Here is a 20,830-nt window from a genome sequence, read left to right on the forward strand (position 1 = left end):
GTTAAAAAGAGAGCTACTTTGCATTTACAGACATGATGGCTTAATGGTCTTTTTAGCTATTGAAAAGAAAAAATACAAGATCATAGCTGAGAAAAGGCCCCTGTGTTCAATGACATTCTTCTCAGGGTCAAGTATGAGTGGAGCCTGATTTAGTCATAGACTAAATGTAGCTGCAGTTCTGCAGTCCCCTGAAGTGTAATCTATACTAGTCATGCAGAGTGAGTGCTTTGCTGGATTCCAGCTAGGACTGCAGTGTCCTTGTTACGCAGCGAGGCAGCTCAAGGGTGTTAAAATGCTTACTTGCAGTTGTTTGAGCAGTTTCTGCGATGGCTGATTGATTTACTGTATCTGGAAGTTCAGACCTGGAAACCTGAGCGAGGGAGAATGCCTTCGCCGCGGTGGCGAGGCTGGGTGTTGAGAGGACAGACAGCTGGCGGGTGACCTCAGGAAGATGACAAATGGGGGACCAGGTGCCCCTGCTCATCCAAGAGAGCTCCCAACCCCTCTGCTCGCAGAGGTGCGAGTTACGGAAGTCGCTTGCACTGAAGGAAGGCTTCCTGTGAGCAAGGTTTCTAGAAATAAACATTAACCTTTTGTTACCAGCTGAGTACATGGGGATAATGAATTCAAGTAGCTATTTGGGCAAGAGTTTAAGCAGAAATCCTTTCAGTTTGAAGGAAAAAAAAAAAAAAAATCCAAATGGTGATGGTTGTGCATATTTTGGAGATGGCGTCCAGAACGCCAGCGGGAATGTGTGGTGCTGAGAGGTATGGTGAGCAACAAGAAGCAAACTGTTTACACAGCATAATCGATGATGGTTCTTGACTGACGTGTATGGAGCCATTAAAGTGACTAAATATATTACTGGGTGCAAAGTGGGGTGTGAGGAAGCCCCTCCAACAAGTGAAGAAAGAAAAGTCAGCATAGAACTTGTACAAAATATCCTTTATAGAGTTGTAACACGTGAACAAAAAGAAATTGGATAGCCTTGAGTTTTTCTTTGCTGGCAAAGGATTAATGTGTTTGCAGGTTCTGCTTTCCATTTCCCATTTCTATTTTAAAACAGGCAGTCACCTGCTAAAATGAGGAGAACTTTCAGATAATAATTGTCTTGAATCTGCCCTGTCTGAACCTGTTGACTTAGACCAGCTGAGAATACACCTCCTTTCTCTGAAGTTTGACTCTTGAGGATTATGGTGCACTCTAGCAGGTTTAGGGTTTTCTTCTTTTTTTTTTTTTTTTCTAAAAAAAACCCCCAACAAAACATTATGACCTCTGTGATTGCTTTAACTTTTGACAGTGCATTCCAGATCTCCTGCATCAGCTCAAATTGATGAATCTGCTGCTTCTCTTGTATTGGTGTTTACATTTTCTAAGGTTGAAACTGTTACATGTCATCTGAAGTGATGCTGCCTGGTCAGATGTTAATAGAGCCTGATTAAATGTGTTATTTGATTATTCTCAAAGTAAATATGCAGACACCCATTCTGAATTCTGGGCTCACATGAGGTGCAAAGTGTGTTTATCAAGCATGCACTGGATTTACACACATGAATTCTTACTGAATGTGAATCTATAGTTCACATAATTCCTTAGTGTAAAAAGAGGTTGATTTAACTTGTTAACATTTTTAACATATTGTCTACAGGTGTAATTGGATTTGCAGTTCCTTTGAAGATGGATGTAGGTCAGCTTGCAGTTTTAAAAGGTTTATGTCCCATTTCAGAGTGCATTAGGTCTGTAGTCTTTAAGTCTCTAGTCTATAGTGCTTTAAGTGGGTACTCTTTGAGTCTATAGTCTTTCTCCACATAAAATAATTGTACCAAGTCTGGTGCCTTCTTGGGTAAGACCCTTCAGTGAGACTGGAGTTCTGTAAAAATCGTTGTTACAGCAGTACATGCAGAAGCCTGTATGCACAGCCTGCAAGTGGTATCCCAGGACTGTCATTCAGCCCGTGGCATAGAAAATGTAGAAAATGCGTATTAGGTCAGAGTAATACAAAGCTTCCTTTATTCTGTAAAATCTTTTTCATCATTAGTTTCCTGTCTTTACACTTTACATCATCTACTTTTTAAAAATCATATCAGACAGTTTCTGTGGGTCAGAAGGCATTTATCTTTGTTCTTTGATCTTCACTTTTCATCTTAGCTTTAGGCAGTAGCATTGGCTTCTCGGTTACTCCAAAGACAAATGTTTATCTGTGTGTTAAATAAATGCGGGTACCTGATTCTGATCTCATGTCTATTTAAAATCTAGAGCAGCAGCAGAACTGCAGTGCTAGGAAAATGCTGAAGAGCCAGGTGCTCTCTAAAATTTTTCATCCTTTAAACTTTTTTTTATGAGTAGGAGAGTTGAGATTTTTTTATGATGCATTCACTTAGGAGCACTGAAAATGTATTTTGAGATAGCTGTCACAAGAAAATTTCCCTCCTCCAGTACTATTCAATATCTTCGTCAGTGACACAGACAGTGGGGTCAAGTGCACCCTCAGCATGTTTGCTGACAACCCCAAGCTGTGTGGTGCAGTTGACACACTGGAGGGAAGGGATGTGCCATCCAGAGGGACCCGGACAGGCTGGAGAGGTGGGTCTGTGTGAACCTCATCAAGTTCAGCAAGGCCAAGTGTAAGGTCCTGCCCATGGGTCAGGGCAATCCCAAGCACAAACACAGGCTGGGTGAAGAGTGGATTGAGAGCAGCCCCGCAGAGAAGGACTTGGAGGTACTGGTGGATTGAAAAGCTGGACATGAGCCAGCAATGTGCACTCAAAGCCCAGAAAGCCAACCGTGTCCTGGGCTGCATCAAGAGAAGTGTGGCCAGCAGGCCGAGGGAGGGGATTCTCATGAGAGCCCACCTGCAGTGCTGTGTTCAGCTCTTGGGGTCCCCAACATAAGAACAACACGAATCTGCTCGAGCAGGTCCAGAAGAGGCCACGAAGATGATCAGGGTGCTGGAGCACCTCCCCTGTGAGGACAGGCTGAGAGAGTTGGGGTTGTTCAGCCTGGAGAAGAGAAGGCTCTGGGGAGACCTTAGAGCAGCCTTTCCAGTACCTAAAGGGGGCTTATAAGAAAGATGGGGAGGAACATTTTAGCAATAGGACAAGAAGTAATGGTTTTAAACTGAAAGAGGATAGATTCAGACTAGATATACAGAAGAAATCTTCTACAATGAGGGTGGTAAAACACTGGAACAGGTTGCCCAGAGACCAGCTGCCCCATCCCTGGAAACATTCAAGGTCAGGTTGGACGGCACTCTGAGCAACCTGATCTAGTTGAAGATGTCCCTCCTTATTGCAGGGGTTTGGGCTGGATAACCCAAACCGTTCTATGATTCCATCCCCCAGTGTATTAGCTTTTCAGTGGAAATGTTTGGTGTCTGAATTTCATCACAAAAAGAGGAAGTTTTCAGGGAAAGTAGTATGGGAAAATTTGATTCCATTCTCTTCCCCCCACTAAGGATGGCTTCTTTGCCTTTGTGGCTTTGCATTTAACAATTTTTCTGCTGAAGGGTTCACAACTGTACTCACCGATGTCATAGGTAATTTATAATAAAATCTGACACAGGTAATCACATATATCTTAAGAGCTTATGTATGTGTTTCACCATTAAGAGAGAAGACCGTTTATGTGAAACATCAAATAAAAGTGCCTCAGTTTCTATCTTACACGTGCTGGAGATTCTTTCATTGGTCACTGCAGTAGCTGAATGGTAAGGAGTGAAGCTGCCTCTTTTGGAGCAGGAACACTGAGCCCCAAGATGCTGCCGGGTTGCTGTTGCAGCAGGGCATGTGTGGCTTTGGGCCGCCAGGATCTGAAATGTTTGCCCTCTGGTATAACAGAGAAGAGGAATGAGGGAAGAGAGGGAGGAATAACTCATTACTGATTTCTACCTTTGCAGTCAGAACTGGCTTTATTGGTAGACAGCTGTTTCATGGCTAGAACTACTTTTCTAGGCTTTTTTTTTTTTCCCCTATTTCAGTGTCCAGTAGCAGACCTCTGTGCTGTTCCATCTTAGCTGATGTATGCTATGGTAGACCGTTTTAATTTTAGAGAACTTTTGTTTCACCGCATGCAGTTGATGTGTACTCCTGCCCAGAGACACTCTCACAGCATTTGAAACAAATTGCCATTTAGAAAAAGCAGATGGTAGAGGCTAAAAACAATCACTAGAGGTCCTAGATTTCTTTTAATGATTTGGTGGGATGGGGTTTTCTTGGCTTTTCTACTGGGAAAAGTAATTTCTGGTAGAACAGAGTTCTTCACTTAGACCTAAAACTGAGAAATAGAAGTTGTAGGAGCCATGAACTCAAGAAGCTTTCCCTAAATCTTCCCTGTAATAAGTAGAGACCCATTAGAGTCAGTAGGCATCTGATTTTAAAGAACTTACTGCAAGATGAAGACTTTAACTTTTCCGTATTGGAAAGTTGGTTGAAATTTCCCTCTGAAGTAAGGGGGGGAAAAAATTACTCAAACATCATTCAAGTGTAGATATGTTTATTTCCAAGCAGTTCAAGCAAGTCCCTGGAAATGTCATCAAAGGTAAAGTCGGTTGGAACTGGAAGGTTTGTTTGTAATGCCAACTATGTATTCAGCAGTCAGCTCTGGCAGCTTCAGCCCCTAAATAAGAGGATCACTACTGTGTGCCCTGCGTTGGAGGCATAGGTGGTGGTTTTACAAGCATGCTGTAAGCTTCCACACCCGATCGCATGCTGGTTTGAATGAGAGGACTGTGAGCACAGCCCTGTGAATCGTGACGAGTATGTGGCAGCTCTGCAGCAGTCTCTTGGGGCATGGGTATGTGAAATGGGCTGAGCAAGTTTGTGGCAAAGAAAAGGCAATGGTGTGTAGTATTCCTTCCTTTGTTCTGGGGTCTGGCACTCATCTGACACCTTGGTGAGCTATTTCTGCTCACTAAGCTCTCAGAAAACTAGCTTAGCTAAACAGTATTATTAATAATAGACTGGCTCACTAAGCTGAATCTAAACTGGTGGAAATGCTTTCTGCAAGTGGGATCGCAGGGCTCTGAAGGGTGCTGGTTAGCATAGGCTCTCTTGTCCTCTGCAGGATTCTTCTGTAGCCAGAACTGTATTGTGGTATTTCTGTATATGTGACTTTTCCTTGTACCCCTGCACTTTAAGCTGTATTTGGTCTTGTCCCGCTGCAAGAGTAACAGGTGACATAATCAGGTTAAAAATGAAGTATTTTTCTGTCTGCCTTGGGACTTGTACTGAGACCTCATCATGCTTAGCAGTTTTTTGACACTCACACTGATTGTTGCAATTGTATACACAGAGGCTTTAAAAAAACCCGCAAAACATCATCAACAAAACAGCAACCAACTCCTCTCAGCTATTGCAGTGGGTAGCTGCCTGCATGTTTGCTGGTGGTGCTTGCAGCAAATCCCACTCTATGATAATTTTGTTGTCTGTTTTGTTGACTTCCTGGTCACATTCAGATTAATTAAAACTGTTACGCTGTATTTATCAACCAAACGATGTCTTGTATCTTGAGGCAGCCATGAGCCTATTCCTTTCCAGGGAACAATATTCCCTATTAAGCTATTAAATAGATTTCTCCCATTTAGTTCTTCTTGACCTGGAGGGCAGAGGAGAGGAGTGGCTGATGGTAGGTGCCTCACTGCTGCCAGGGCTGGAAGCATGACCTCAGGCATAGTGCAAGGCCTGCAGGAGGTGTTGAGTTGGGCTTGTGAGGAGCCTTTGCTGAGTTCATGGTTCTGTTAAAGTTCTATTTTATGTTGGAACAGGCTGTGCTGGCTGGTGTTCAGCAGGAATTTCTGCCACCAATAATAGCTGGTTTGTTTGTTAAGATCTGAATATGATGATGGTGCCCAAAGAGTGTCTGTTAAAGTAAATGAAAGATTGCTTTTTGGCTTTTGAGGACCTGGGGTTGGGCCTGTAGCTAGTCCATGGAGGAATGAATTGCTCTTCTGGATGACTTCGATTACCAGCTTTCTGTGTGTGCTGTTTTTATCCTGACTCAGACATTACAGTCTCTGAGAAGGGGAGAGCCACACTCTATCTGAATAACACCTAGCAAAGACCTGTTCCCAAGTGGATTTCCCAGGGCTATTTAATGAAGAACAGCAATGAACTGAACTCATTTTATAAGTAAATACTGCTTTGGCTGCATGGGCTAACTGTGTGGTAGAACTGGTTCAAACAAAAACACAGTTGCTTGGAGGAACTCTTTTTACCGGCTCAGGGGCTGTAGAGTAACCCAGGCCACACATTTCTCAACAAAAAACAGGCCAGAGAAAATTCAGTTTCTTGCCTGCTTCTCTCATCTGCCGGTCTCTGCAAGGATACTCTGAATAATGCATCGATAGCTCGTTTTAGAGACTTGGTAAATCTAATGAAAATACTGTCTCCAGAAAGATTCAGGAATGCAGTGTATGCTACTGTGTTACTAATGCTTTACACGATTTTCCAGACTAGAGTAGTTTGCTTGCTTTCATGCAATCACTATTTATTATTTAAATGATGAATCTGGAGAATTTCCCAGATCTAATGTCTGCCCCATTACTTTATGTCTTGGATACTGCAGATAATCAGATGAGCAGTAAATCTATTCTGTGGAATAGAATTACATTGTTTTTTTTTTTCCCTGTCAAACAACTTGTGAATGATTTTTCTTTTCTTCACCCTCATAAAATACCTAATAGATCAAAAAAAGTAAAATCTGTATGCCAAATACACAGTATTCCACATGTACCTCCAGTGATGCATCTACAGAGACACCAGTGGGAGTGTATTTATCTTGGGCAGACGGGGAAGATTGTGTGAAATAACCCAAAGCATGGATACTTTTGTTGGGTGGATGGAAGGAGGTGCTGTGGTGTGTTTCTGGCTTGTTGGTTGGATGTTTTGGTTGGTTTTTTGGTTTGTGGTTTTGGCGGGTTTTTTCATTGTTTGTTTGTTTGGGGTTTTTTAGCCTGGTTTGATTGTGCTGCTTCTCCATCCTCTCTGTTTCTGAATCTTTCCTGAATTTATCTGAAAGGAGACCACCCTGTTGAGTGGTGAGGGAACATCTGTCAGTGGTCTCGGGTGTTACTGTCTGACGAGCGGGTGTTGGGGTCTCTGGCTCTCCAACGGCAATGCCACACGGTGCTGAGGCTGGCTGGGCAGCGGGTGGAAAGGCACAGGGGATGCACCCACTGCCATGCTGGACGCCGCTGTGTAGTTCTCCAGCTGTCCCAGTCATTCCCGATGAAGTGATGGTGACACAGCCTTCGGAAGAGAGAAAATGTGAAGGAAACCCACCCCCAGGAATGACCAGCTTGATTCTGAACCTCTGCACCAAGTGTGAATTACACCTCTTTCCTTCAAAACAGGAGGCTTTTTTTTTTTTTTTCGTGGTGATGAGAAACTAAAGGTCAGGAATGAGTCCCCTAAAGGCTCATGAAGAACAAAATACGATGTGTTTTAACTGACGTGAAAGGTTAATGGGGAAGATCAACATCCAATGGCTGCAGCTAAGGAAAGGGGGCTTATTTGGGCAGAGCCCGAAGCAAAGCGTGGGCATTACAGTGAATGGGAAGTGTGAAACCGTGGGGCAGAGAACACACAGCCCTTTAGCCCTGCTTAAAAATAATAGTGCAGGCTTTTTTTAACTTCAGAGTTTAGTCTGCCCTCAGTAAAAACAAGTTACATTAAAAAACTGTGCACCAAAAAAAGCAAACCTCTTTTTCCTGGTTTCTGCTTATAAGATTTACAGGTACTTAAAATAAACCTATGAAAAACAGACCTAGTGTGCTGGAATTTGCTAACTAGTGAGAGCAATTACCTCCAGGTCCCAAGACCTAACGGAGCTTGACTTTTTGGAAATAAAACTTGGCAAGCGCTTCTTCCTGCTGCTGTTGTAAAGGTGTACATGAAAAGATGTGCTGACCTCTGCCAGAAACCCCAGGAATCCAGTTCAGAGAGATTCTCCTGCGAAGGGCACAGCTGGATTCAAGCAGCACAGATGGGGATTGGTGTGGAAGAGCTGGCGAAACATTCACTTCTCATTGTGTGGCTTCAGCGTGGCAGATTCTTTGCAATTGCCTGGTGTACCACAGTAATTAAATGGGTCAAGAGCAGTAAGTTTAGATACTTAACAAGAAAATAAAGACCTCACTTGACAGCCAGCAGCGTGTCCTGCTTGTTTCACAGGAGTAAGGAGAATTAACGCAGGTTGCCGTAGTAAAAGTTGATTTGAGCCTTTTTGGCAATGATTTGTATTGCTTCAGAGATCACATACCAATTAACTATAAATGCTGTAATAGCTGTAAATCAGGCCCTCTTATGAAACTAATGCCCCAATTTCAGATGACCTAAAAAAAGCGAAACCATAGACTCTGTCTCTCCTTTTAGGGATATGTAAGTAACAAAAGATAAGAAAAATAATGAAAACCACACAACTAACTTCTGTTAATATAGAAATGTAAAGTAATCCCCTGTTTTCTCTAGACTGTTCTATGCACAAGTGGAAAATGAAGTTTATGCGATGAGATAAACATGACAGAAGCGAAATCTGAGATGGGAACTGATTTTTATAAGACTCTTCACTTTAGAGGGTGGAGGTAGTTTCACAGTGGTATTTTGAAGGAAATTATTTGTTGCTGGTATCCCTTCATCATTCCTGGCCGGGCGAAGGAGCTCCTGTTTCCCACAGCAGTTGTAAAAGGCCTTTGGGAAGGATGAGATTTTTGTTTTAAAATATTAAGGGATGAGTAACAAGAATATTTAAAAAAAAAAAAAATCTATTAAATGCATTCTCCCACAAAACAGGAGCTCTCGGCAGACCATCTTCCCTTGCAAATTAGAGACTGGACCAGCTTTTCTGCTGTGTTTGTAGATTCTTTTTGGAGTAAACAGTATTAAAAGGGTTTGTGCCTGTGCTGATGGGAGCCAGTATCCAGCAGTGAGGACCGGACTCCCATCACAAGGTGGTACAAAGCAGCAGAGCTCACCTCAGCGTGGCCACAGGAGGCAAATTCAGTCTCTCAGCTTCAGCATCTCACCAGCAATCACTCAGAAATGTTGCTCGTGTCTGTTCATTGTGGTTATTAGGTGCAAGAAATACAGTTTTAAAAACTGTAATTAATCATTTCTAAGTAACCTCTTTTTCTACACATTTATGGCATCAATGGGTATGACTATTTATTATGTCTTACCTATAAAATCTGACCTGTTTTATATACTCTTTATGGAAACAGTGTACAGTCATAAATTAAAAGATGCAACTGTTTTGGATATTTTACTGGTGGTCCTGTATTTTCTTGCCAAAAGTGCAGCTGTTTTAGGTTTCTCGGGATAACATTATAAAAGGCTGTATGCGTTTTGCAAGTTTATGCTTGAATTGCCAAGCCAGAGGTTGAATGACTCAACCTTCCCAGGAGCAACATGTACCAAGTGATGAATCAAAACAGCTAGCTGAAGCTCAGTGGCTTACACAGCCACTGTAAAAGCAGTTCTCATTTATGGTATTTTACCTGGTGTTCAGAATTTGAGATGGGCATTGTGCTGAGCGTGCTAGGCTGCAGCCTGTGTCCGTCTTTGTATTTGATGAGGTTTTGGTGCAAAACTAGCTAGGAGTCTGGTCTTGTATCTGTCCTATGTGGGTGCAAGAGCTATAGGGTTACAGCATTGAATGAAAGCATTCAAGCCCCCTGAGCAGACACCTTTAATGGGAGCTCTCGGCATGCACAGCTGGGTTTGAGCCCTTGGAAAGAGCTAAGGGGAGCCAAGAGCTTGCAGCAGTGCCAGCGTGGGTAGTGTGTTTCAGTGTCAGCTCATCCGCCTGGCTGGTTTGGTGTAAAATTAGATGGCTCTGCAAATGGGTGATGATGCTTAATTAATGGTGAAGTTTAGAGGCTTCTTTAGCCAAAATGTTGATAACAGACTCCTACAGATCTGATTCCCCAACGTCAGCAGACTTATTCCGGATACAGATAGGCCCAAGAGCAGAAAGTTCAGCCCTGCTGTCATCAGAGGATGAGCGCCCAGCCTTAACGGGATGGAGCTGAAGCCCCCCAATTCCTGTGGGAGTGCAGGACAGCTTGGGGGGGTCGTTGTCCTCATCATCTTGGAAGGAACTAGCGAAGGGGGGAAATGCAGCCCTTCCCCCAGAGCAAGCACAGAAAACACAAACCAGTGAGTGTGCTCAACCCTGTGCAGCCTGTTGCAGAGCGCCAAGGATTTTCAGCGTGCTGGCTGGGCGGCTTCTCTGAAGGTGCATCAGCATCGTCAGTGTGTAACTCCTGGAAGTTTCATGCTGACACGTTCAGAGGTGGCCAGCAGCAGGCAGCTTGCGTCTCCTTGCTTCCTCCCAAAAAGCAGCTTCAACCTCACTGCACTGTGAACTACGCAGGTGTTTGTGTTTATTTCTTCTCTAAAACAACGCTTGTCTCTTTTTTAGGTATCTCAAACATGTACGAGCCGCCTCTCTGCAGGATATCGCTGGGGGCTACACTTCTTCCCTTGCTTGTTACCGAGCCTTACAGGATGCTTTCAGTGGTCTATTCTGGCACCCCAGTTAGCCAGCGTGCATCAGCCTGTGATCAAGGGACACCAAAGGGAGCGAGAAGCAAATCACGCCAACAAAGGTTGGGTAAAATTGCTGCCATCTGCACAACGGCTAAGCTGCAGTCACCTTCTTGTGTAAAACCAGGTGTGTTTAAGTGTTAAAGGGGAGGAAAAAAAAAAAGTCTGCACGAGAGCTTTGTAAAATGGTAGATACATTTTTGTGGAGGGGGAAACTTGTTAGTCATGTGGCACTTTGCTGAGGGAGGCTGAAGCAATAAGCCACATCTAATGGAAGATGTGAATAACTCAGCTGTGTATGTTTGAGGTTTAAAGAAATACACTTGTAAATTTTTTTAAATAAAGCCAGACTTTTTTATTAAAGTTTGTGGTTTTACTCTTATTGCAGGGTTTTATTTGCACAAGCATTTAAATGCCATTTTGATTATAACATTTAGTGTCAATATTGAAGCCTACATTCTCTTCCCATAAAACTAGTTTCCCCAGTTCAGACAAGTGGTTTTTTCCTCCTGCCAGCTGGATCAGATGAGAAACCTTGGAACTATGCTGACACAACTTTTATGCAGGATCCTTCCTGATGTCACTTGGTTCTTACCTTTGTCTGGAAAACAAGCTGAAAATCTTCCAACTGTGTTCTTCTAGAAGCAATCTAAGAAGCCTTGACACAAGGCTAGGTCACTAAAGTAGTCAAAATTGGGTTTGTTTTTTTCCTGTTTAGCTCTGGTGCAACTTTCCTGTCACGTGTTCAGGAGCTTCTTTTGGCAGGAACATCCTTTGTCTGGCTTTTGGGATGACCCCTGCTACTTGATCTGCTGTTTTTATGTATTCCTTCCCCACTCCTTGTAGCGGAACGTAGGCTAATTGTAGTGGGCTTCTGTGGCGGGATTGCTCTTTGCCATGAGTGTCTGTAAACTGCAGGAGACCGGAACTGCTCAGGACAGCGAGAGCCTCTAGGGTGAAGCCTGGACCCTGTTTTCTGGATCATCTGTTAATAGCTGTTGAGTACTGCTCTGAGGAGTGTATTAAATGAATGTATTTTTTCTATACTGTAATAAAGAATAAGTTCTATTCCAGACTGGTGCTGCCTTTATTAAGGAAAGGGGAGGGAGGTGCCAAAATTTCCATTGCCCTTTCTCTGAAATCCTGTTTTTTCTGCCCAGAAGAGTTGCCAACAGGTAACATTACTCACGAGGCAGCAGTGCAGAAAAGATCATAGCCTGTGGGGTACTGCTCCCCGCCAGACAGAAAGCCTGTGGTTGGGTGGTGGTGTACTCAGCCATGCAGCGCACGTGAGACTGCCCCTACACGCGCACTTGTGGTGTCCTCTAGCCCCGGGCCAGGTGCTGCGTTCCTCTGGGGCTCCTTCATCCCCTCCTCTCAGCCGTAGGGCTTCGAAGTTGACGTGTCCTTTATTTATCCACTCCCTTGCTCGTGGGAGATGGCTGCCACTGGGCCTGGCTGATCGTTTTCCTAGCAGCCAGGAGCTGTGGGAGTTGGTTCCCTCCATCACAGATGCCTGACAGCCTGTCTCCTGTTCCCAGGTATGAGGTAGCAGCTGTCCTGGGGTTCAGCTCGGGACCCTGGCTGGGAGTAGCAGCAACTAGGGGCAGTCTGTACTATTCCGGGCTCACCCAGGCTGGTAAGGAGACACTCCACCGATGATCTGCTTTTTATTCAGTTTGTAAAGTCATTGCCCTCACAAACACAGAACAGCATATGAATATTAATATGTATCACTGACATACACTCTTGCAACTTTAGGTGTACACCGGCTGTCGTTTGCTGTCTCATGTGGAAGGGGTGTACACAGAAGTGGCAACTGCACAGAAATACGGGCAGACCCTGGTTATGAGTATAGCTACAAGTAATCTATTGACTTGCATGTAAACTAAAGCCATGCTGCTAAAATAACAATGGCATTTAATCCTCAAGTCAACATATCTTTTAACAACTAAAATCCTTCCCTGCCTTGGGATAGTCACTGCTGAAAATGAAAGTTACGTAGTTGACTTGCTTAACACAAAAATGGGGATCAAAGCCGGGTTTCTGTGAGGGCAGTAGTGCCAAGAAGCCCTAAATTTGGCCTGTGAGGCAGCGCACAGAGCCTGTACAGGGACCTGCAGTGTCTGGCGGTGCAGACATAGATCACAGGGTGGCTGCATTGTTCCAGAAGGACGGAGGGCCTTATCGCGTCAGCGGTGCTGAGGGCGGGCTCTGGCGCATGAGATCAGCTTTCGGATGTCTCTGGGAAGCCCCGAGGGCACCTTGGGAAAGCACAGAATCATAGAGTCATCTAGGTTGGAAAAGACCTTTAAGATCATCAAGTCCAACCATTAACCTATCACTGCCAAGCCCACCGCTAAACCATGTCCCTGAACACCACATCTACATGTCTTTTAAATACCGCCAGGGATGGTGACTCAACCGCTTCCCTGGGCAGCCTGTTCCGATGCTTGACAACCCTTTCGGTGAAGAAATGATTCCTGATACTCAATCTAAACCTCCCCTGGTGCAACTTGAGGCTATTTTCTCATGATCACAGACGTGACACGGCAGCATGGCAGGCTGGAGGCAAGAGTCCGGCGCTTGCTCCAGCTGGTGGGGAGTGGACATGACATGCCAGTCACCAACAGCAGGGACAAACAGGTTAAAGCTGTTGCGATACCATTTTAAAGGCCAGCGGAGGAGTGCTCAGGCCGGAGTGGCAGGCCAGAGAAGTAATCTGCACAGCAGCTTTCAAGACAGTGTAAGTGAGCCATGCTGATTTTTTTCCCCTAGTTTGATAAATGCAATCCAGTGGTAACCAAGCTGTGAAGACTTGCTCAAAAGCACTGGCTGCGTAGCCAGGGGAAAGGCTGGAGCACAGAGCTATGGAGCAAAACACATCCATGGGCCTTGGCAGTTGTTTGGGCGAGACCCAAGCCATCAGGCTACAGGCCCCAGGGATGGAGCCGCAGCAGCAGAGCCAGGGAGGGCGACGGCTGCCTGGTAACTGAGCTGCTGGGCCTGAGCACTGAGCCTGCGCCGAGGGAAAATAGCTGAAGGCCGGGGGGGATCCGCCTCCTCTGTCCAAACAAACTACTTGTGGTTGACATTGCCCAACAATAGTTTGGATGGGTAAGAAAAGGAAATCAAAGACAGAGGCTTTTCAAATCCCTGCAGAATACAGGCAGGCAGAGAGATCGTCCAGGGCCTGCAGCAGAGGAGCAGGCAGGAGCAGGGGGAGAGCTGGGAGGCAGCAGAGGCACAAAAGCCCCAGGAGGACGTGGTTTCAAGACAAGAGGAGTTCAGCCAGGTACTGGTTTCAGTCTAGCGCTTCAACGTGAGCGTGTACTTAATCTGCAAACGGCATTAGTCTTTCCTGCTTTAATGGAGGCCAAACACTAAGTTAGGAGTCAACTAATCCCTAACTAAATCTCAGTGTTAAAAAGCATTTATTACTCAAAGGCCTAGGAACAAGTATATGTGGCTATTTGGGCCATTCTGTATCTTGGGTTAAGTTTCTGAAAGGTTATCTTGCTTACACAAGAGCTGTGTGTGCATCTGCTAACAGTAATCTAATATTCTTAAACACCAAACCCATTTGTCAGAGAGAAACTGCTGCAAGGGTTATACAAGTCATCTCGCTAGACCTGAAAAAATATAAAAATCTGGTTTTGCCACAAACTGCACATTATCAAAATGACACAGCAAAAAATGATCCCGCTCTGGGTCCCTACATTATCTTAGGGCATGAAACAAGAGAGAGCAGAAAAGTACCCAAACACATTTATTACAAAAAACCAAAAGTTTTATTTTTTTGTAATAACACCAATCTGCTTATTGATTCCACAACTAAAAGACAGGAAAATGCAGGGAGCAAGGCTCACAGAGGAAAGCTGGTACATGCATTACGCATCTCAGCACCTGGGATGGGTAACACAGGTAGGCTTCAAATAATTCGAGGGGTAAACAAGAGGTAACCTAGGTATACCTTACACAAACTACTAAGGTAGTTAACCACAACTTCAGTCTTCAACTCTTCTTCAACTCCACCTTTGCTTCAGAAAAATCTCTGCTGCTACACACACGTTTAGAGGCTGGTATTGCTGGAAGAAGGTTAGAAAAAGTAAGTTATTTCATGCACAGTAAACAGACTGAACTAAACCACAAGCCACGTAACACTTAAGGGATTTAACAGGAAGAGATGAGAGTTAAAATTAGGATTAACAGTCACAAATGAAAACTGTTACAGTAATAATGGGGAGCCTTTACTAAATGCCAAAAAGGACTTTCAAAAACCTGTACTGAGCTACATTTTGACCTAAATCTCAGTGCTACCCAACAACAACATAAAAGTAAGTTCAATGGCATTAAAGCTTTATCAAAACCTTCCTTCCTTCAGTTCATGTAACTGCAGACTGAAAGCCTCCCCCCAAAGCCCAAGATCACTGAAACCAACTATCTCCTACAAGTACTTCAAGAAACAAATGACCAGTTATACTAAAAAAAAAAAAAATCAAATTCAACATTAAAGATCTCTAAGGGTATCTACTTTGCAATTAAATAGTACAGAACCTGATTCTGCTGCTGTAGTGACTCCAGACCTAAACTGCGTCCATGCAAGCGTAGGGAGAAGGTCAGAACTGGGACCAGCCCTGTGGAAGTACACCATTCTACCCCGGATGAAAAGGGAGCTCCAATTCTTAAGTATTTAGCAAACAGAAAAGCCTGCTTGGCGTTAAGATAGCCCATCCTCCTCCAGCACGCAGTCTAAGGCATAAGGGTCTGGTTTATGGCCTGAGGGATGATCCTCTCCAGTCCACCATTTTCCCTGTGGAGGCTCACGCTAGGATCAGAGCAGGAGCGCCGCTACCGGGAGCGCACGAAGCCCTGCAGCTGCTCCACACGTGCAGGCGCTCGCTCCTGCCAGCCCCCTCCGCGCTCGTGCCGGAGCACAGCGTCACTGCCACACGGCTGGGGTGGCCCACAGGGCCAGCAAGGTGGGACCAGCCTGGGACAGCAAAAGGTGTAGCCTTAAATCCAAGTGCCACAGAAGTTCCTTACCTCCGTCAGGACAGGGCCTCTTGTACAGCACCTCCGCTGGAATCTGGAAACTAATGCACAGCATCTCCTTGTTCGGGGCAACGTTTCTAACCAGGTAAGTAGAACAGCGGCCGTCCAAGGAGGTTCCCAGTGAAGCCTCAGCGCGTTCTCGAACATCTTTGGCAGGGTCGTCATGTTTGGAGAAGCTGTAGCAGTGCACCGTGGGAAGGCCAGCAGTGCTGCATGGCTCTCCGGCTAAGAGATGCCGGAAAACGTCTAGAAATTCAATAGCCAAGGCTGGCAAATTCATGACTATATGAAAAGAGGTTTTCTGTTCTTCTTTCAGAAGTGGGAGCTCTCTACTTAGTTCTTCTCTTACTGGCCCCAGGAGGAAGTCCCTGCCATCCATGTTGAATGCTTTTATTTTGTTGCCTACCTTGTTTAGTTTGCAGTTGTGCAAGAGCCAGCTGTAGGATTCGGGATTGAGATCGTTTGCAAATACGCAGCACTTTTTCTTTGCTGCTGGAATAGCAAAAGGTCCAATCCCAGCAAAGACATCGAAAAGGACATCACCGGGCTTTAATAGCTCAACGATACGGCCATGTTCCGTGGAAAGACGTGGGTTCCAGTAGACTTTAGAAAAGTCCAACTCGTATGTGATATTATTTTCTTTGACCTGAAAGTCCAAAACATTTTCTTAAGCCTCTGTGTTCAAATTCCAGGCATGTTTAAGCATTATGAGTAATTAAGACAGCTAAAAACCGCGGTGTTTTATCAAAAGATAATGTGTACACTGACATTCATCTCATTAGTAGTACACATCAATCTTGCATAAACAGATCTACTCATCAGAAATAGCCATAAGGAATGTTCCAACTGTCAGTCCAGATGGCTGGCTTATGCACGTCTCAATCACCAGGTGGAAATAAAGCAGCAACTTAAAATGACCATAAAAAAAAATAAAATCTGAGGGTTTTCAAGAGTTTTGTGGCTGGCTGACAATGCCTTTATTGAAAGCAGATCTTGGGAAGATGCCTCAAGCCCTCCTTAGCAGAGTCCACATAGTAAATAAGCATCTGAGAATGATACAGCACAAGAATGGCAAGAGTCAGCCAAATTCAAAGCCACTGGGAGCAAATTCTGCAGTTTGAAAAAATACTGTATATTCTCTCTCAAGGTGACAGAGTCTGGAAACTGATCCAAACCCAAACTCTGGGATGACCACTATCTTAAGAACAGACCTAAAATGAAACGGTATTTACTGAGATGACAATGGGATGCAAGATAACACTCACTTTGCACCACCAGACTTGAATTGTGTGACTGAAGTACGGTAACTTTGGATCTAAATGCATCATTTGCTTTGCCAGCAAGAAACATAGTGAAGTGTATCTGCGCTCCTCAGTGTGCAGCTCGGTGCTACACTAGATGGATGCTCCGTGAGCTCATATCACCTGCATAATTTTTGACTGTCACTTCTTTCTTGACAATTCAAATGCCTTCTCTGTGCACGTACAGGATTTTATACCAAGCGGTTCAACTTTTTTATTTAGTAATCTAATGTTTTCTCTTCTAAAAGTATAAAACTGCTAATACCTAGGAAAAATATTTTCTGGTTGAACCAGTGGCCAAGTTTCCAGCTAAAGACAAGAAACCCTACATGAATAATACTTGGCAGTTACACAGTGCTTTACACCTGAAAAATGTCAAAATAGAGGACAGATAAGGTTTGTCTTGCTGCTGATGGAAAAGGAAAGAGGCACAGGCAAAATCTTGCCTAAGTTGCAAAGCCAGTGAGATTTAAAAACACAGTCTTACGTTCTATACCAGCCACTGCAGGTTTGATGAAATTAAGTAATAGCATTTTCTTAGATCAAATTCACTAAACATTCTGGCTTTAGAGTAAGAAACACACCCCACTGCAAGTCTGCAACTGGTATCTCTGTAAGAAATCTTTACTTCACCTTTTTTTACATATCATTAAAATCTAGGCTGTGAACTTGAAAGAATACTTATGTTCATGATCCCTATGGATGTGAGTTTGCTCTTGGCAGACCAGGACAGATGAATGTAGAAGTAACTGCCAACTCTCACACTCTAAAAAAGGGCACTGTGCAAAGGGATGGTCTTAAGAGCATCTCTTCATCACATATTTCCAGTAGGTGCCTTCGGGTTTAGCATATTAAAATTAAAATAACAGGGAAAAAAAATCTATACCTTGGTTACTAGGTTGCTCTCTCCAGCGAGCACTTCCATTTGAAAATTTCTGTATGTGCTGTCAATAATATTGGTTTTATTCACTACACAGGTGATTCCTGGATTCTTGTCAATTATAACCTGACCTGAAAGAGAGGGCAAAACATTCTGGTTAAGGGACTATAACTTTTCAATGTTCTACAAGAGATACAAACACTGCTGTTTACAGTTAAATTAACTAAAGTAAGCATTACCAGAACAACCTCCCTCTAATGACTCAGGGTTGGAGATGTGACATCTTCCTAAGGCACATACTGTACCCTGGCCCAATGTTCAGTGAAGTGAGACCACAGTTACTGTAAGAGGAGAGAACTGTGCTTCCGTGCACAGCTACAGTACCAGCACAGGGTGTTTAAAGTCAACATATAAAGCAAAGAAAAGCACTTAAAAGTTTTCTTTGTACAAGTAATAATTTATCAGTAGATAACTGTTAAAAAAAATCTATATAGAAAACATACGTATTACATTTTGAGAGTTGTTTTACCTACCAATCAAATGTCTGTACGGTAGCTGATGATCTCTAAGATTCAAATGAGCTATGTGACCAACACGGCTAAATCCAGAGGTGACTTCTTGACCTTCAGGAAGAACTGCTCGTAGGATCTCCTCCGACTTGAAATTCTCGTAAGTCAGCTCCAAGTTATACTTAGACACCTCAGGATGAACATTAAGCTGTTTTAATACCTCTTGATCCGATTCTCCCAATGAGAATTCTGATATTTTATGAGGATCCAGAATAACAAGTCTACTGTCCTCATGTTCTGGATCCTCAACCACTCGCTTTAGACCAGGGCGCTGTAGTACCATATGTTTTATGGACTTTAGCAAAGTATTCACAATTTCTTTCTTGACTTTAAGAACTGGAACAACAACTGTCCTTTTAAAAGCCTCTCTGTTGAGTTGTGTCATCCCACGCACTTCAGGATGTGGCAAATACAGTTCTAGATTAGCTTTATCCTCCACAGTTTCAGGCATTGTAAAAAAGTTATTTTTTTTAACTACTACAAAAAGCCCAGGTACTCTGCCAGAATATTGCGCCAATAGCATCCAAACTGCTGGAAATGATGTATTTGATGCAGCTGTCCTAAAACGGTTAGTTTTCAGTAGTCTGGCAGAGTATCCAATTCTCCATAAAGTCCTAGAAGAGAAATTATTCATTTTATAGACATTATGTAATCATTCCATTAAAAATGCTGCAAATCACATGGATTTGCTGTTCTCTTAAACTAGAATTTCCATCTATACCAAACAATTCACAATAGTTTAGTAAAGCTCTTTATTATGAATTATATACTATAAATTTCTGTCCTTTTGCAAATGTATTGTTAGACTGAAATGTTAACTTAACTTTAAGCAGTGAGATAATCCCCTCCTGCCAAAAAACAATGACCTTTCTGTTAATAAATATGATATTAATCTCAATAAGACAAATGGAAAAATACCTACTTTCTCAATCCTACTGTTGGATCCCTTCTGATTCTGATAAAATTCATTACCAAGCAGTGGTTGCTAGAAAACAGTTATTAGCAATAGCAGTCATAATCATGCTTCAGCAATTTCTGCCTCCTGTACCCCAGTGGTAAGGGGTTACAGAGTCTGTAGTGTCTTTGCTCTGCAAGCTGCATGCCAGAAAGACCATGAATTAAATGCTGAATTCCCCTAAAGGTACAGGGGAACGTTAGTAATGTCTGTTCAAGAGAATGAACCCCTCTCCACAGTTCACTCACAGGATGGGGACTTGAAAAGTAGTTTTACACTTCTTTAAATAGTTTCCTCTGATAGAGCCAGTCCAGAGGCCCAACTTTTCTGACTCTGCACCAGCTGCTCCTTGACAGGAAGGTTTAGGTAGTGCAAGAGGCAGACATTTCTCCTGACTTCTTGGGTAGTTTGTTTTAAGATAGGGAGTTGATAGGAGAGATGCAAACTAGCTCTGAAGGGAAACCGGTTCTCTCGCCTGCCTCAGACATCTACACCCTGACATGCAGTCTATTCTTCAAAAAAGGAGCTGCGACCGACCCTTAGCAAAGCTGGCCCTGCTCCCATCCTCCCTCCCCCACAAAACCCAGCCCCTCGCTGGGACTCCCTGCATCTTCAAGCCAGCTCATTTCCCTAAACCAAGTTTTTGGCAAAGCACACGTCCCTTCCCTGTTGACTCAAAAATAAACATTTACATTCTTCATGTCTGCTACAGAGGAGCAAGGCTTCATCCAGAGGCCTGAGCATCCCAGTGTTTTTCTTAGGCATTGCCTTTCTCCCTTGCTAGAAACTGCTGGCCTGGTTTGCACGGGCTCCTCGATGTGAGATCAGCCTCCAAGATAAAAGCCCCGGCGCTGGGCCCGGCCGGAGGTGCCCGCAGCCGTGCTGTCGCAGGACTGACGCCTTCCCAACGCCCCTGTGGGAACACCTGCCCTTCCCCCGGGAGCAAGGTCCCGCCAAGATCCCCCCTTTGCCCCATTCTTCCCTCCGAGCGATGAGGCGAATCGGGGCCGGGGGGTGCTGCTGGAGGGCTGCTACCCGCCCCGCCCGGCCCCAGCTCCACGAGTGAGCAACCCCGGGCACCGAGACCCCCGGGGCGGGGCGGGGAGGCGGCGGCCGGGCCTCACCGGGGAAAAGGACCCTCGCCAGGGCGGGGGCCTCCCCGGGGTCACCGTCCCTCCCTGAGGGAAGCTCCGCTGGCAGCCGCCGCCTTAGTCCCACCGCGGCCCGGGCCGCCCGCCGCTGGCCGAGGGGTGCGGGCCGGGCGGGGGCTGGCGGGGCCGGGGCGGCGGGGCCGGGCGGCTGCCGGTCTGTCTCCCCGCTCACAGGCCGCAGCCGGGGCCGCGCCGTTACCACGGCGACACCGCCCCCCCCTCACCTCATGCCGAGCCCCTCCGCGCGCGCCGGCGCCCCCCCGCGTCATCGGCGCCGCCGTGACGTCTCCATCCGCGCCGCTCCCTATGGCGGCGCCGAGGGGGCGGGGCCGGAGCGGCGGTCCCGCCTCCCCCGCCGAGGCCCCGCCCCCCGGGCCG

General features: G+C 44.9%; 2 protein-coding genes across 8 annotated transcripts in view; one reads left to right on the forward strand and one right to left on the reverse strand.

Moving 5' to 3' along the window:
* Positions 1-10,674, forward strand: part of MNAT1 (MNAT1 component of CDK activating kinase) — a 122,829-nt gene extending 112,155 nt beyond the window's left edge. For both annotated transcript variants that reach the window (XM_074908826.1, XM_074908827.1), the window contains one exon: positions 10,417-10,674. In XM_074908826.1, the coding sequence (XP_074764927.1) occupies positions 10,417-10,537 (121 nt within the window). In that variant the 3' untranslated portion in view covers positions 10,538-10,674. The remainder of the gene's footprint in view (positions 1-10,416) is intronic.
* Positions 10,675-10,680: 6 nt separating this feature from the next.
* Positions 10,681-20,764, reverse strand: TRMT5 (tRNA methyltransferase 5). Of its 6 annotated transcripts, none has more exons than XM_074908821.1 (6): positions 19,269-19,478; positions 18,311-18,960; positions 17,784-17,908; positions 15,588-16,242; positions 14,520-14,629; positions 10,681-12,805 (listed from the first exon to the last, which is right to left on the reverse strand). In XM_074908821.1, the coding sequence occupies exons 1-5, from the start codon at positions 19,313-19,315 to the stop codon at positions 14,556-14,558; spliced, it is 1,551 nt and encodes a 516-aa protein (XP_074764922.1). In that variant the 5' UTR covers positions 19,316-19,478; the 3' UTR covers positions 10,681-12,805; positions 14,520-14,555. The 6 variants fall into 6 exon arrangements, with proteins under 6 accessions (XP_074764922.1, XP_074764921.1, XP_074764923.1 ...); XM_074908820.1 differs by having other exon boundaries at positions 14,515-14,629; XM_074908822.1 differs by lacking the exons at positions 10,681-12,805; positions 19,269-19,478 and adding an exon at positions 20,677-20,764 and having other exon boundaries at positions 13,581-14,629.
* Positions 20,765-20,830: the final 66 nt, after the last annotated feature.

Source organism: Athene noctua, chromosome 6, assembly GCF_965140245.1.
Source record: "Athene noctua chromosome 6, bAthNoc1.hap1.1, whole genome shotgun sequence".
Classification (NCBI taxonomy): domain Eukaryota; kingdom Metazoa; phylum Chordata; class Aves; order Strigiformes; family Strigidae; genus Athene; species Athene noctua.

Bases quoted from the DNA above. Each gene is read 5' to 3' on its own strand.
- TRMT5 (XM_074908821.1), bottom strand. From the start codon at position 19,315: ATGAATTTTATCAGAATCAGAAGGGATCCAACAGTAGGATTGAGAAA. The intron at 17,909-18,310 runs GTAGGTAAAACA...CCTCTCTTTCAG, and splicing joins ACCGTACAGACATTTGATTG to GTCAGGTTATAATTGACAAG. The intron at 14,630-15,587 runs GTAAGGAACTTC...ACCTTCTTCCAG, and splicing joins GAGGCCCTGTCCTGACGGAG to CAATACCAGCCTCTAAACGT.